The 13,670-nt window shown below is 40.4% G+C and overlaps 1 protein-coding gene across 4 annotated transcripts in view; it reads right to left on the bottom strand.

The window, feature by feature from the left end:
• Positions 1-13,670, bottom strand: part of ano3 (anoctamin 3) — a 59,105-nt gene that overhangs the window by 25,080 nt on the left and 20,355 nt on the right. For all 4 annotated transcript variants that reach the window (XM_077007551.1, XM_077007547.1, XM_077007548.1 and 1 more), the window contains exons 5-13: positions 12,872-12,972; positions 12,415-12,459; positions 11,831-11,965; positions 8,826-8,932; positions 5,657-5,712; positions 5,426-5,547; positions 2,357-2,491; positions 2,037-2,133; positions 1,389-1,449 (exon numbers count right to left, since the gene is read on the bottom strand). In XM_077007551.1, the coding sequence (XP_076863666.1) occupies positions 1,389-1,449; positions 2,037-2,133; positions 2,357-2,491; positions 5,426-5,547; positions 5,657-5,712; positions 8,826-8,932; positions 11,831-11,965; positions 12,415-12,459; positions 12,872-12,972 (859 nt within the window). The remainder of the gene's footprint in view (positions 1-1,388; positions 1,450-2,036; positions 2,134-2,356; positions 2,492-5,425; positions 5,548-5,656; positions 5,713-8,825; positions 8,933-11,830; positions 11,966-12,414; positions 12,460-12,871; positions 12,973-13,670) is intronic.

Genomic DNA, 13,670 nt, shown 5'->3' with positions numbered 1-13,670 from the left:
GTTAAATTAAGGGGATGGACACTGTCCCAAGACTTTCTTCTGATGATACTTTATTTTGTACATTTTTTTACCATACAATTTAATCTTTTAATCTGTAGCATCTGAATTAAGGAACAGTAAAATCAAGAATATCAAGATGCCTTTGTTTAAGTGTCCTAAAATATATATTTTAAAATGCAAGAACTATTCCTATGTATAGATTATAGCTTAACAACGACTTTCCCACTATCGCTCACACTGTATTCACAATTATCTCCATATTTTTCTCTTTGTCCTGGCCATAACATGGAAGTGATGGGAATACTGCTAAAGAGCAGTGTGGTCAGACATGTTATTTAGGAATACTGCTAAACAACAGTGTGGTCAGACATGTTATTTAGGAATACTGCTAAACAACAGTGTGGTCAGACATGTTATTTAGGAATACTGCTAAACAACAGTGTGGTCAGACATGTTATTTAGGAATACTGCTAAACAGCAGTGTGGTCAGACATGTTATTTAGAAATACTGCTACACAACAGTGTGGTCAGACATGTTATTTAGAAATACTGCTACACAACAGTGTGGTCAGACATGTTATTTACTACTCTGAATTTTGAAGAACTACAGGTAAACCAATGTGTAAGGAATGTAGTTACAAGATTAAGGAATGAGACTTGTTTAGGTTGCTGAGTTACAACACACACACACACACACACACACACACACACACACACACACACACAATTAGAGGTGATGATCACTGACGTGACAGACAGTTCCAGGCCATGTTCACTGCAGTGCAGCGTTCCATATGACCGAGGTTCACTCACATCAGTAAGAGTGAAAGGCAGAGCAGGTAGAAGAATAAGAGAGACACACAGATGTACGCACAAACACACACACACACACACACACACACACACACACACACACACACACACACACACACACACACACACACACACACACATACACACACATACACACACCCAGAGGCCAGTATAAGACCTACATTATCCTGACACCACAAATCGAGTTTTTCCTGGTCATGGTGCTCCCTGTATACTCCCTGTATACTCCCTGAATACTCCCTGTGTACTCCCTGTATACTCCCTGTATACTCCCTGTATACTCCCTGTGTACTCCCTGTATACTCCCTGTATACTCCCTGTGTACTCCCTGTATACTCCCTGTATACTCCCTGTATACTCCCTGTATACTCCTGGGAGTGATAAAAAAATGTTGTTGAAAGCTGTTGTGAGTGTTTTATCATAACAATGACCATGTCCTCATGTAATGATTTTTAAAATTACACATTTGTGCAAAAGCAAATAAGAAAAAAAGAAAAGAAACAATTAAAATGAAAGATAAGTAAACAAACAGAGAGAAAGAGAGTTCAACTCACCCCATATTGCCATAAAAATGGCAAAAAAGACTGTGCCTCCATTATCAAACAGATGAGTCACCTATAAGTTAATAAAAACATACAAAGCATCATAAGATAAAACGTAATCATTAAAATTTAAATGATTTGAACTGTAAATATTTGAGCCTTGACAAGAATGTGATTTCCTTTTTCAGAAACAGGTGAAATAATCATTTATATTCCATAGATTATTTCTTATGGTAGGATTTGCCTATTGAGAAATGAAGCAGAGGAGTAGTTTGTTTGTTTTAGTAAAACCATAACTGCTTTCATGGGCTTTAATAATGGAAGAATTGTTATTGAATCAGAATAGTGTTCTGGCAAACCAAATATTTCTGTGGCTCTTAGCTGCCCAACTCCAAGCAAAAGGCGCCATGCACATTATGTAAATGAGATGTTTAAAGCCTGTTGTTAGTATTCCCCACAGCAAGTGGGATGGACATAATATTATTCACATTTGCCTTCATAATGCAGCAGCATTCAGAAATGAACGAGTATCCACCAGGAAGTTCACGACAACAGATTCCATATTCCTAGAATTTCTTTTTTAGCTATTCAACTTTATCTTTGTACAGTATGTCTGTACATGCTTACAAAAGGATGAAGAAAGTTAGTTATTATTTGTACCTTTGCATAGACACAGCTATCACTCAGTTTCCAAAAGCTGCAGTTCACTTCACACATGGGGCACATGATGGTGGTGTTAGCCTCACAGATCTCTCTACTGTAGACAAACAAGAGAATCCATCCTGAGAGAAGAACTCAGAGGAGGTGATAGATCATTACGAGGGGGAGCTGACCTCTGTCATGCACAGCTTTCCACAACAACACACAATTAAAGGATATTAGTCTTTGAAGCCTTTTGAAAGAGAGAAGGTTAGTTGAGAGCTAGTCATGGTGATGTAAGATACATGTAGAGGCTGACGAGGAGATTTGATAGGCCTGACCTCACTTGGCTGGAGTCCATGGTGAAAAGGCCATAGAGGAAGACAAAAAGACCAACCAGCGCTGCAGGGATCAGCATGCCAGTGTACCAGCCCAGCCATGCGAAATACAGACCAATCTTCTCCCCAAAGTACCGTCTGACACACAACAGAGAGAGAGAGAGAGAGAGAGAGATCAAGAAAGAGACAGACAGACATGCAGAGAGAAAGGAAAGACTTCCTGCCAGTTGTGATTCACTATAGTCAGACATGGGTAAGCATGGGTAAGACATTTAATGTGGTTAACTTTAGTTGACTTCCTTCAGATAGCCTGTAAGGAGCCCCAGAGACGCTGGCTTTGCAGATTAGCAGGGGTGATTATCCAATCTGCCTCAGTTCTATGCCTAAGAGTTCTAAACCAAGCCAAGGTCAGGCCAATCGCCTCTAGTGGCTACACACTAAAAGAAGAGGCAATCACTGTCACTTTGAGCTGAGGAAGCCTCTGATTTGCACTGGCTAGCTACACAGTCAGAAAACACACACACACACACACACACACACACACACACACACACACACACACACACACACACACACACACACACACACACACACACACACACACACACACACACACAGATAAAGAGAGTCAGTAGAGAGCTTGTCTCTGGTCACTAGAGGCTTAGAGGAAGGTTTGACAAAAGGATTAGTGAGGTCATCAGCATCTTGAGGCTCTTGGAGAGCAAAAATTGTGAACATGGGAACCAGACGAATACTTTGTGGTGAACTTCAGTTCAGTACTCAATTCATCACCCAGTTCATTTAAACTTGCAGTCATCGAGCCTCCAATTAAAAAACCTGGTCTTAACCCCCAGGAACTGTCCAACTATAGGCCAATTTCTAATCTGTCATTCATATCCAACATTTTAGAGGAAATAGTTTCTTCACAACTCTCTTCCTTCTTACAGACAGAACATGTCTTAGAGTTATTTCAGACTGGATTTAGACCACATCAAAGCACTGAAACAGCGCTGAACGATCTCTTAATATCCTCTGATAAAGGAAAAACCTCTTTTCTCATACTGTTAGACCTCAGTGCTGCTTTTGACACCATTGATCAGATCATAATATTCTACTTAATAGGCTGGAGACACTCATTGGCATAAGAGGTCAAGCACTCTCCTGGTTCAGGTCCTACCTGACAGACCGTTACCAATTTGTGCTAGTAAATTACGAATGCTCAGAGCATTCTAAGGTAAAATATGGTGTCCCAAAAGGATCTATACTGGGCCCCATATTATTCTCATTATATATACTACTACTGGGCACCATCATTCATAGGCATGGTATTAGCTTCCATTGCTACGCAGATGATACTCAGTTGTATATATCTTCTAATCCGGATGATATCACTACTACTCTCAAGATTGAGAACTGCGTCCAGGACATTAAAAACTGGATGGCGTCTAATTTTCTTCATCTAAATTCCAATAAGACTGAGGTGCTGATTCTTGGGCCTAAAGCTGCTAGAAGTAATTGGGCTGATATTCCCCTTACCCTAGATGGTTTTTCAGTAACACCTAATTCTACGGCAAAAAGTTTAAGTGTCGCTATTGATTCAGATCTTTCATTTGACACACATATATGCAATGTCACTAAGGCTGCCTTTTTCCATTTACGTAATATCACCAAGCTGAGACACTTACTTTCATTAGCTGATGCAGAGAAGCTGGTCCATGCTTTTGTCTTGTCAAGATTGGACTACTGTAATAGTCTTCTAATTGGATGCTCTAAACAGTCCATAAAGAAGCTACAACTTGTACAGAATGCTGCAGCTAGAGTCCTAATTAAGGCTAGAAAATTCGATCATATTAGTCCCACTCTAAGCATTACACTGGCTTCCGATAAAATACTGCATTGAATTTAAAATTCTTCTGTTAACCTATAAGGCGTTAAATGGTCTTGCGCCACAATATCTGAGTGAACTCATTGCTTACTACATCCCATCTCCCCCTTTGCGCTCCCAAAATGCTGGATTTCTCCTAGTTCCAAAAATTAGACTACAGCCGGAGGCAGAGCTTTCTCCTTTAAACCCCTCAATTATGGAATAGCCTTCCAGCTCCAATCCGAGATTCTGACACAGTACCAATCTTTAAATCTAGACTTAAGACTCACCTATTTAATCAAGCCTTCAGCTAATATTCCCCTTGTAAGGTGTGGAGCTCGGGGGCCCCCAGACGTTGAGATTTCTGGTAATCTGAGATGTTGATGCTGTCATCCAGCTGTGTCATGATATCACTCTAGTTGTGACAATGACTTGACTGGAAAGCAATGTCTCAGTGAGCCCTCATGACTGTAGTCACCTCTGAACCCCTCCCTTTAGTTATTCTGCTATAGATTAGCCTGCCGGAGCCACATGCTAATCACTGGCACGTGAGCTATGTACGTTTAAATCAATGATGGTTTAAATTGATGTCCACACACTCAGTGTGCATTGTCTATCTTTTTGCATGCTTCTACCTAAGACGATTGCATGCAAGCACCTACAAGCACCTGGGAGATGGTCTGGCTTGCCAGTGGATGTACTGATGCCGGGGTTGGATGTGCCATTGCCACAAGAGGTCGCACTGATGCCAGCTCCTACCTGAGGCTCACCATCTGCACCAAAGGGACTGTGACTACTTGGCCGGGGAACAAGAACCTTAACTATTACTGTAGAACTGTAGAAACACCCTGCGCACCACGGACTTGTGCTAGCGGGCCGCCAAATGGAGGATGGGTTCCCTTTTGAGTCTTGGTCCTCCCGAGGTTTCTTCCTAATCCCCACCATCATAGGGAGTTTTTCCTTGCTACTGTCGCCTTTGGCTTGCTCATTAGGGATCTGGACCCATACGATTCTAAAGCTGCTTTGTGACAACATGTGTTGTGAAAAGTGCTATATAAATAAATTTGACTTTGACTTTGCGTACTCCAGGCCTGAGCTACAGTCTCAACTCAGCAAACTGAATTAAACTGAATTAAACTTTAAAAGTTTAACTGAACACTCACAAAGCTTTACGACTGTAGCAGATGGTAGCAGTGGTTGCTACTCACCGGATGAGGTCCAGAGGCTGGTACTTGTACCAGATTCCCCAGCGGGCCCATCGCTCATATAGCAGGTGCCGGTGGTTCTGGGCCCCGTGGGTCTTTATTGGGTGTCTGCTCTTGTAGCTGCCCTGAAGCACATCAGTACTCAGAAGAAGGCACTTGGCAAAGGTGCAACATCACCATGCTAGATTAGAACCCTGTAAAAATAATACCATGGTAACACGATGATGAACTCACCTCATGAGGGGGAAATGCAGCCTCATAAGTGCTGTTGCCAAGTAACCGATTGATACCTTATGACAGAGAGGACGCTTGCATGAATTTACATTTTAACACGATATTGTTGACCTCTATTTTACATGGCTTAGTACTGCACAGAAACACACTGTACACACATACAGGATGGTTCATGAAATGTGTGCACTCTTAAACTTCACAAAAGTATTACTGCATAGAAATCAAGCATAGTTGGTAAGGCAAGACTTTGGTAGTCAACAAGAATCAGCAGAATCTGTAGGGATTTGATCCATTTCTGCACAACACCTGATTTCAATAGGCAGCTCTCCCCCTCACCCAGGCAGGAAGTTTGATGAGTGAAATATCATGTGGCAATATGTGGTATTTATTTCTACTGTTTTCCTTCTGTTATAGACTTGAGAACTTAACAATTGTCTAACAAGATAAGTGACCAATGTTTTCATATGAAACCCAAACTAATAAATAATTATATTTTTTTCCTGGAACAAGTGCAAATTGTTCTTTAAGAATAAATATTTCAGTACAGAATAAATCACATTTTAAGGTAATGTGACAGCGCCGAAAACCAAAATGTAAATGTTTGGACATTTTGACAGAGCAGAGAAGCAGCGTTCTGGGAAACCCCCCACCAACACTGCACCACTTCACGACCTTACAAAGATCTATGTGATCACAAACTAGTTATGTTTCTTCATGAGGTTCTTTTCACACTTATTCACTTAACATTCATTTCCTCTAGGAGGAATTCAGAAAAGCAGGTGCACAACAACTGTGTGTGTTCTCTTATCATTGGAGAGTATTTTGGTAGAGGTATTTACCATGAAATTGCAATTATTATTGCGTGCGTAAGTTTGTGTGCATGTGTGTGTATGTGTGTGTGTGTGTATGTGCGTGTGTTTGTTCATCAATGTAAAACACAGTAGATAGTTCAAGTCCAAGTAGGTGACAGTACAGGTAAATGATGAAAGTACAGATAGATTTTGAAAACGTAATTGTTAAAAGTATGGAGAGATGCTGAAAAAGACGGAAGCAGTTAGATAGTGAAATTTCAGAAGCAGTTAGATAGTGAAAGTAGCATATATATTGTATCCTGGTAAAAAATGCTGTGCTGTTTTGCAGTGGTGTGTTTGACACAGGAAGCCAGCTGGGACACAGTTAACTCTGGGGACACAGGAAACCTGCTGGGACACAGTTAACTCTGGGGACACAGGAAACCTGCTGGGACACAGTTAACTCTGGGGACACAGGAAACCTGCTGGGACACAGTTAACTCTGGGTGGCTTCCGACTCATTGGTGAAACTACACACAAACCTGCTTGCTCAATGAATCCAAACACAAATGCATATGTAGCCATATTCTCCTCTTGAATCACTCAGGATTGAAGGAGCGTTTTTTGTCCTTTCCAGACTGGTGTGGTCCCAAATGTTTCATCTGCATTTTTTGATCTAATGGTACTAAATTTAGCACTTATTAAACTCTCGACTTGATTCATCATATTTCATTGGCAATACTTGGGAATCCTTGCTAGTAGTGGCTCACAGACTATGGCTAGCTGCTTAACAAACAGCTTACTAAACCCATGTCAATCTGTTATTTTTTACTGGATGTTCTTAGCGTGGGTCCACAACTCATTATTGGAAATGCGTTCAACATGTGCACTGCTTTTACAGCAGCTCACTTGGTTAGACTACCAGTGACAGGCTGGCCCCATGCTCACCATAAGCTGCAGACTAGGAGACGTACTGGCTTTTAGGGAAGACTTGGAAATGTACCGGTCAGCGATACCGTTTGTCATAAAGTACCATTGTAATAAAGGCAACATTGCTTTAGAAGAAAACTTATATGCATTACTTGTTAAGTTGAACTATTGATCATGTTGTGCACGGCTCCACAGCCATATCTGGTGGGGCCAGGCCCCTAATGTAGAAGACAACCCTGCAGACTCCCTAAACAAAAACAACCTTTCAGCATGATGTTGAAACAGAAACACAATAGAGACCTACACTTACAGAACAGGCAGAACAGCTTAACTCAACATAACCGAGGCTGTGTCTGATATTTTTTTGAGTGAGGATTTCTAAAACTAAAGTGAAAAGAAATGGTTTTAAGATAATCATTAGCACTACCATAAACATATAAAAATTTCATCATAGTGCCACAACAAACCAGAAAGAGTGTTACACACAGCTGTCTTGGCTGCCTAAACATTTTCCTCAGAACCTGTCAATGTGACTGATGGATTTAGAATGGGGAACTAAATGTAGTCAGGAGGTGCGTTAAGAAACAGCTTTACAGTACACTATGGAGAATCAAACTTATTTATACGCTGACATAACACTCCAGTAAATCCCAGGTTTATATAATCTATCTCCTTATTATCATATGGCAATGCTGTGGTCTTCTTACAGAGTACCTGCTACAGTTGATTTTATGTGTAAGTGAGGAGGTCTGTGGTGTTTTTAAGCCTTTGGATGTCTGAAGGATTTATACCTCCAGATCCAATCTGATCTGGAGTGGAGTTGGGAGAGGAGTCCCTGAAATAATGGCATGACAATCCCTTAGTACTTAGCAAAGACCACATTTAATCAGAAAGACATGTCAGATGCAAATACACAAGAAATACACATGAAGAGGAAGATGGAGATTATTATTAGTAGTAATATTATTAATGACAATAAATGAATATTATGAGGAAAGACAAGATGAGAAACTAAGAATTCAGAAGTCATGCAAGAAAGTGTTCCTTCCATAAATCAAACACAAGACCATCATCCAAAACCTTTATTTTCCATTATATAACGCCTGTCATCTTTTTAGATCATTCTTACAATTCCTGCCCTAACAATTCAGAAACTCATCTCAGTAGAACTTTGTAAATGTAATTCATCACACTTTAAGTATAAGTATGACAAAATAGGACTTAATTTCTGTTACATAAAAACCCTCTAGTAAGTAATTTGAGCAGCAGAGACCTACACTAATAATCACAACTGATAACCAAAGAGCAGGCACAAGGTTAAGACTCTGGCTAATGTAGTGAGATGGCTACACACTATAGACATGATAAATTAATGTTTACGGAGCCCAATGTGAGCTAGAGAGCAGGTGGCTGATGGACAGACCTGTGGAGAGCTTCATGTGACTTACCCATCTTGGACTTGCCGTCCTCATACTTGGTGCGCTGGAGAACGTGGTGCACTATTCTGCTCCGAGTAGAGTTGGAGAAAAACGAGTCCCTGTTGTTTATGGTGAAACTGTGATAGAAGGAAAGACGTATAAATCACCTGTTGGGATTTTCTAGTCAACCAAGATGATGTGCTACTGTGGTTCCTTGTTTGTTGATCTTCAATCCTCTGGATCATTGTGTACAGTTGTTAGGTGGCAAAGCTGTGACGTGATGTTTCTGAAGGATCTGCTGGCATTACCCAACGTTTAGCAGAGACATATAACTAGAACAGCTGAATACAGTTGAATACAGGGAGATCAAACAAAGATTGTAATGGAGAAGAAACTTGACATATCTCTCTCCTCTTTCACACAAGCTCTTTTGTACCTAAGAGTGTGCAACCTATAGTATGAATAAAATAAACAAAGATTTAGGGAGTACTGGTTGTGCCATAGAGAGAAAGAGAGATCGTGAGAGAGAGAGAGAGAGTGAGAGAGAGAGAGAGAGGGAGAGAGAGATTATAGTATTCTATTTATATAACACACTGTTGTAGCAGGAAGATTGCATTTCTTAAGTCCTCCCACATTCACTCACATTCATTCTTACACTCACACTCATTCTCACCGCTGTACTGGGGCTTGCACAGGATGATATGTTTACCTGAATAATATTTCTGTACCTGCCACTAAATCTAACTCAGTAACTAAAATCATCATTTGGTTCTTTAGGGTTTAAAGTAAATATTTTCCCCCAAAATGTAAAGCAATATATATTTCATTTTTTCAAGGTTTCTATTTTTTGTCCCCACAAAGAGAGTAGAACACCACACACACACACACACACACACACACACACACACACACACACACACACACACATACACACACACACACACACACACACACACACACACACACACACACACACACACACACACACACACACGCAATCTGTATCATCTGTTTCACAGCATGAAGACGAATACAGGGCTGGTACCATAGAATGCCAATTTTTTTGTGTGTTTTCCACCCCATCATTCTATGTCTGTGCCAGGACGATTAGTTCTGGACTGACTCAAACGATTCCCAGGACAGATCATGAAATATAAGCAGACACAAACCTCTACAACCCTCTGCAAGTCTCCCTTAATAACAGAAACGTTGAACATCTAACCAACGTCCACGACTGAGCCACATGTTCTGACCTCATATCAGGACACAGTAGGGTGAAGTGATTCAAAGGCAGGCAGAAATACACACGGTTACTCACACTCTCACACTCTCAGGAGATTCACAGTGATTATAGGTTCAGAATGAAGTACTTGTTATAAAGCACTGGTAATTGGAAACAGTGGGGAGTCAGAGGCCGTGTGGGTCTGACGTTTCTTCTTGCTTTAGAATTTCATACAAGGGTCCACACACTTGGATATGAAATAGTATCTGTGGTTTTAATTATGCTTAATTGGCCACGTTTTTGTGACTGCTTACCAAAAATCTTTTACAGTAGTTATAATGGCTTTTTCATGCAGAGCCAAACCTGCTCTCCATGAGATCATATGGAAAACATCAGACGGGGATATAAGAGCAACGTTAAATATAACAACTTAAATATCACAGCTGCACTGGGGTGTTAAAGCCGCAAAACACCTTTTAATAATTTTGTAGTCATTTGGTGGATAGAATAAAGTGCCAGTAAGTATGTGGATGGAGTGGCACAAGAGGGGTTGTGATATCTCAAATGCACCAGTGCGATGATAGTTGTGAAAATGCACCAGTGCTTAGCCCTGATCTTTACTTCCTCAGACCTGCGCTTAGCTCAAACGCAAGTTGAGGGTCAGTGTGTTCCTCACTTCAAACTGGCGCACCAAAACGTGTTCTATTTCTGACAACAGGATTATACCATGAACATCTCCTCACTAAAATATATAAATTTTTCTATAAAGAGAAATGAATCTATGGTGATTATTAAATGTAAAACAATCAAATTGAAAATGTATCAAAATACAACAATAATAATAGCAATAATATGTATTATAATAATTATTATTGGCTTTGTGAATAATACTTATTATTATATTATGCCACAGGAAGAGTTTTCATTTATGATTTGAGCCTCATGATTGTAAGCTAGGTTAGTGGCACCAGAGCTTAGAGACCTGCTTCAGGACGGCTCTTCCCTGACAAGTATGTCTGTTTCCTCATCTATGAATGTTTCTGGTGTGGCCATTTCCGCTTGCTTGCTGCCATGACAACATTGTCACAGCACTGGTACCCAGTCCCAAATGGCCCCTACACACTGCAGTCCTCAAAGTCCATAAATTGGTGATGGAAACTTATAGTGTGCAAGTCAGGACAGACTCTAATATTCCTGCAGCTGCATGAAACTGCCTGTTATTTTCACATTTGAGCACTGTGCTTGTGCTACTTAAGAACTAATAATAATTTGGTAGAGAAATGCATTTAATTTATATCTGGATATTTTCTTCTTTGCTTTGATGCTCAGACTGCTTGAAATAAAATCATCCAATCTGATTGGTTCTCACCTGCAACTCATAAAATTTCAGGTCATACTCCAAAGGGTACATAGAAGGTGCACCATGTAGACCGCCAAAATGAGAAAATGGACTCCATGGGGCACCGGTACCTGGCAGTCCTCAACTGGGTACCATGTGGGGCAGAACTTGTGCCACTTGTGCTCTTAAAGGGAATGAGAGGAGTATATCTGATTGGACAGTGCAGTGGCACACCTAACCACACCTGCTGATCATGTATTTAGTCTAACAGCCTCTTTTTGACACTGTACCGCTCGGCACTGGCTTAGAGCCTTTACCACCTGTCATGAAAACTCCAAACAGCATTTCTGCCATGCCCACACGTGCCTGCACCACTGTCTCGTGCCTCATATCTGTGATTGTGCTATGCCGCCCAAAAAAGAGGTGTAAAGTGAATATTTTGTGAGGGTGAATGATGGTGTAATAGAGGCTCACTGGTGCATTCTTGCCCTGCTAAACGGAGCCGTGTAGCAGTCTGTCTCCTCCAGGTCAGGCAATGCCTCCTTATCCAGCTTCATTGGGTTCCTTGGCAGCCAACTCTTCACCTGACGACATCTCAGATGAAACCAACTATAGGGAGAGGAAGAGAACGAGAAAGTGTGAGGAGAGGGAAAGAAAGAAAAAGAGAAAGCAAGAATGTATGGGAGAGTAGAAAAGAATTATGACAGAAGAGGGGGTCGGAGATTAATAATAAAATAGTGTTGGCAGAAATAGCAAGAAATAAAACATGATATAGAGCAGCAGTCTACGGCGTTAGCGTTTCCACAGACGTAGTCACAGTAGCAGGGGAGTGCGTTTATCAGCTTTACAAGCTGTGAGCACTTTTTACTGCCTTGGAATGTGCTTTGGAATTTAGTCAAAAGCCAAATAACCTTTGCCAAAAGTGAACTATTTGAAAGTAAACATTATTTAACTAAGCCCCATCAAAGTTATATTTTCTGAACAATGTGTGTGCTCAGAGAGCTCCAGTTTAACTCCAGTTTAAATCAATATGTTTATACAGCTTGATATATACCAACCTGCCCATAGTTTTCTTCTTCCAGTCTGAGAAATAACACTTCTTCCTAGAAACAAGAAACAAGAAAACATTTTAAGGTCAACATTAAATGTAGAAGACGTTAGATTAAAATTAAATGTATCTTTAATTGCTTCGCATTAAGGTTAGGATACGTATTTACAATCTAAAAGTACAGTTTGCAATAGTATGACATATGGTTCAAAAGCCTCCTGTTCAAAAACTCTTACTACAACCCCCCCCCCCCCCCCCCCCCCCCCCCCCCCCCGTCAACAATTTACACTCTCCACCTCCTCCAGGTTCAAATCTCACTCCAAGCAATCTTCAAAAGTTGGCAACCCTGGACTAATGATGTGTTGCATGTAGGTGTATGTGGGGTGCCGGTTGGGGAGAGAGAGAGAAAGAGGGAGAGAGAGAGAAAGATAAAAGGAAAGGATAAGATTTATGTCAGGGACCTGTACCTGAAAGGCATTCTTATGTTCATTTGCTCTGCATATTTACATAGTGTGTCCCACGGAGCATGAATCTTCACAAACATGATGTCATTGTTGGTCAGAGAGGGCTGAAACACACAAAGGTATCATTACATCCTGAATCACACACCAACCACTTGGTCATGCACTGCAGTGATTTCATACTATACCTGTGAACTTTCTTATATTCCTTAAGGGGTTTAAATAGGAAACGGTGTATGAAAAGGGCTCGGAAAATAATCAAGGATCCCAGCCACCCAGCACACAAACTTTTTAACCTCATGCCCTCTGGGAGGCGTTACAGGAGCCTCAGGACTAAGACCACCAGGTACCGGAACAGTTTTTTTCCAAAAGCTGTCACACTCCTGAACTCTGCCTCCTGAATTCAACAGTAACACTGGTCTGAACCCCAACAGATATATTAAACACCACCGAACACTTTAAACATCACTACCAGTTCCCCGTTGTATATAATATACATATATACATATATATATCATATTTATATATACATACATATGTCCACCATAGTATATTGACTGTATAATATATATATTTAATACTCTGTATATTACAGTAATAACCTATACTACCTCAATAATCTGTATATTACATTTATCTGTAAATCATCTGTATAGTACATTCGTATAGTATAGTACTATAGTACATTCGTAATCTGTATATTAACCCATATCCTGTATATATATACACATTTCTATTTCTATTTTTAACATATTTATATTCTGAATAAGCACTTCTGGATGGATGCAAACTACATTTCGTTGCT

The sequence above is a fragment of the Brachyhypopomus gauderio genome, chromosome 5, assembly GCF_052324685.1.
Source record: "Brachyhypopomus gauderio isolate BG-103 chromosome 5, BGAUD_0.2, whole genome shotgun sequence".
NCBI classification, from domain to species: domain Eukaryota; kingdom Metazoa; phylum Chordata; class Actinopteri; order Gymnotiformes; family Hypopomidae; genus Brachyhypopomus; species Brachyhypopomus gauderio.
Note: the sequence above shows the minus strand (reverse complement) of the source record. Positions and strands in the feature narration are given on the sequence as shown.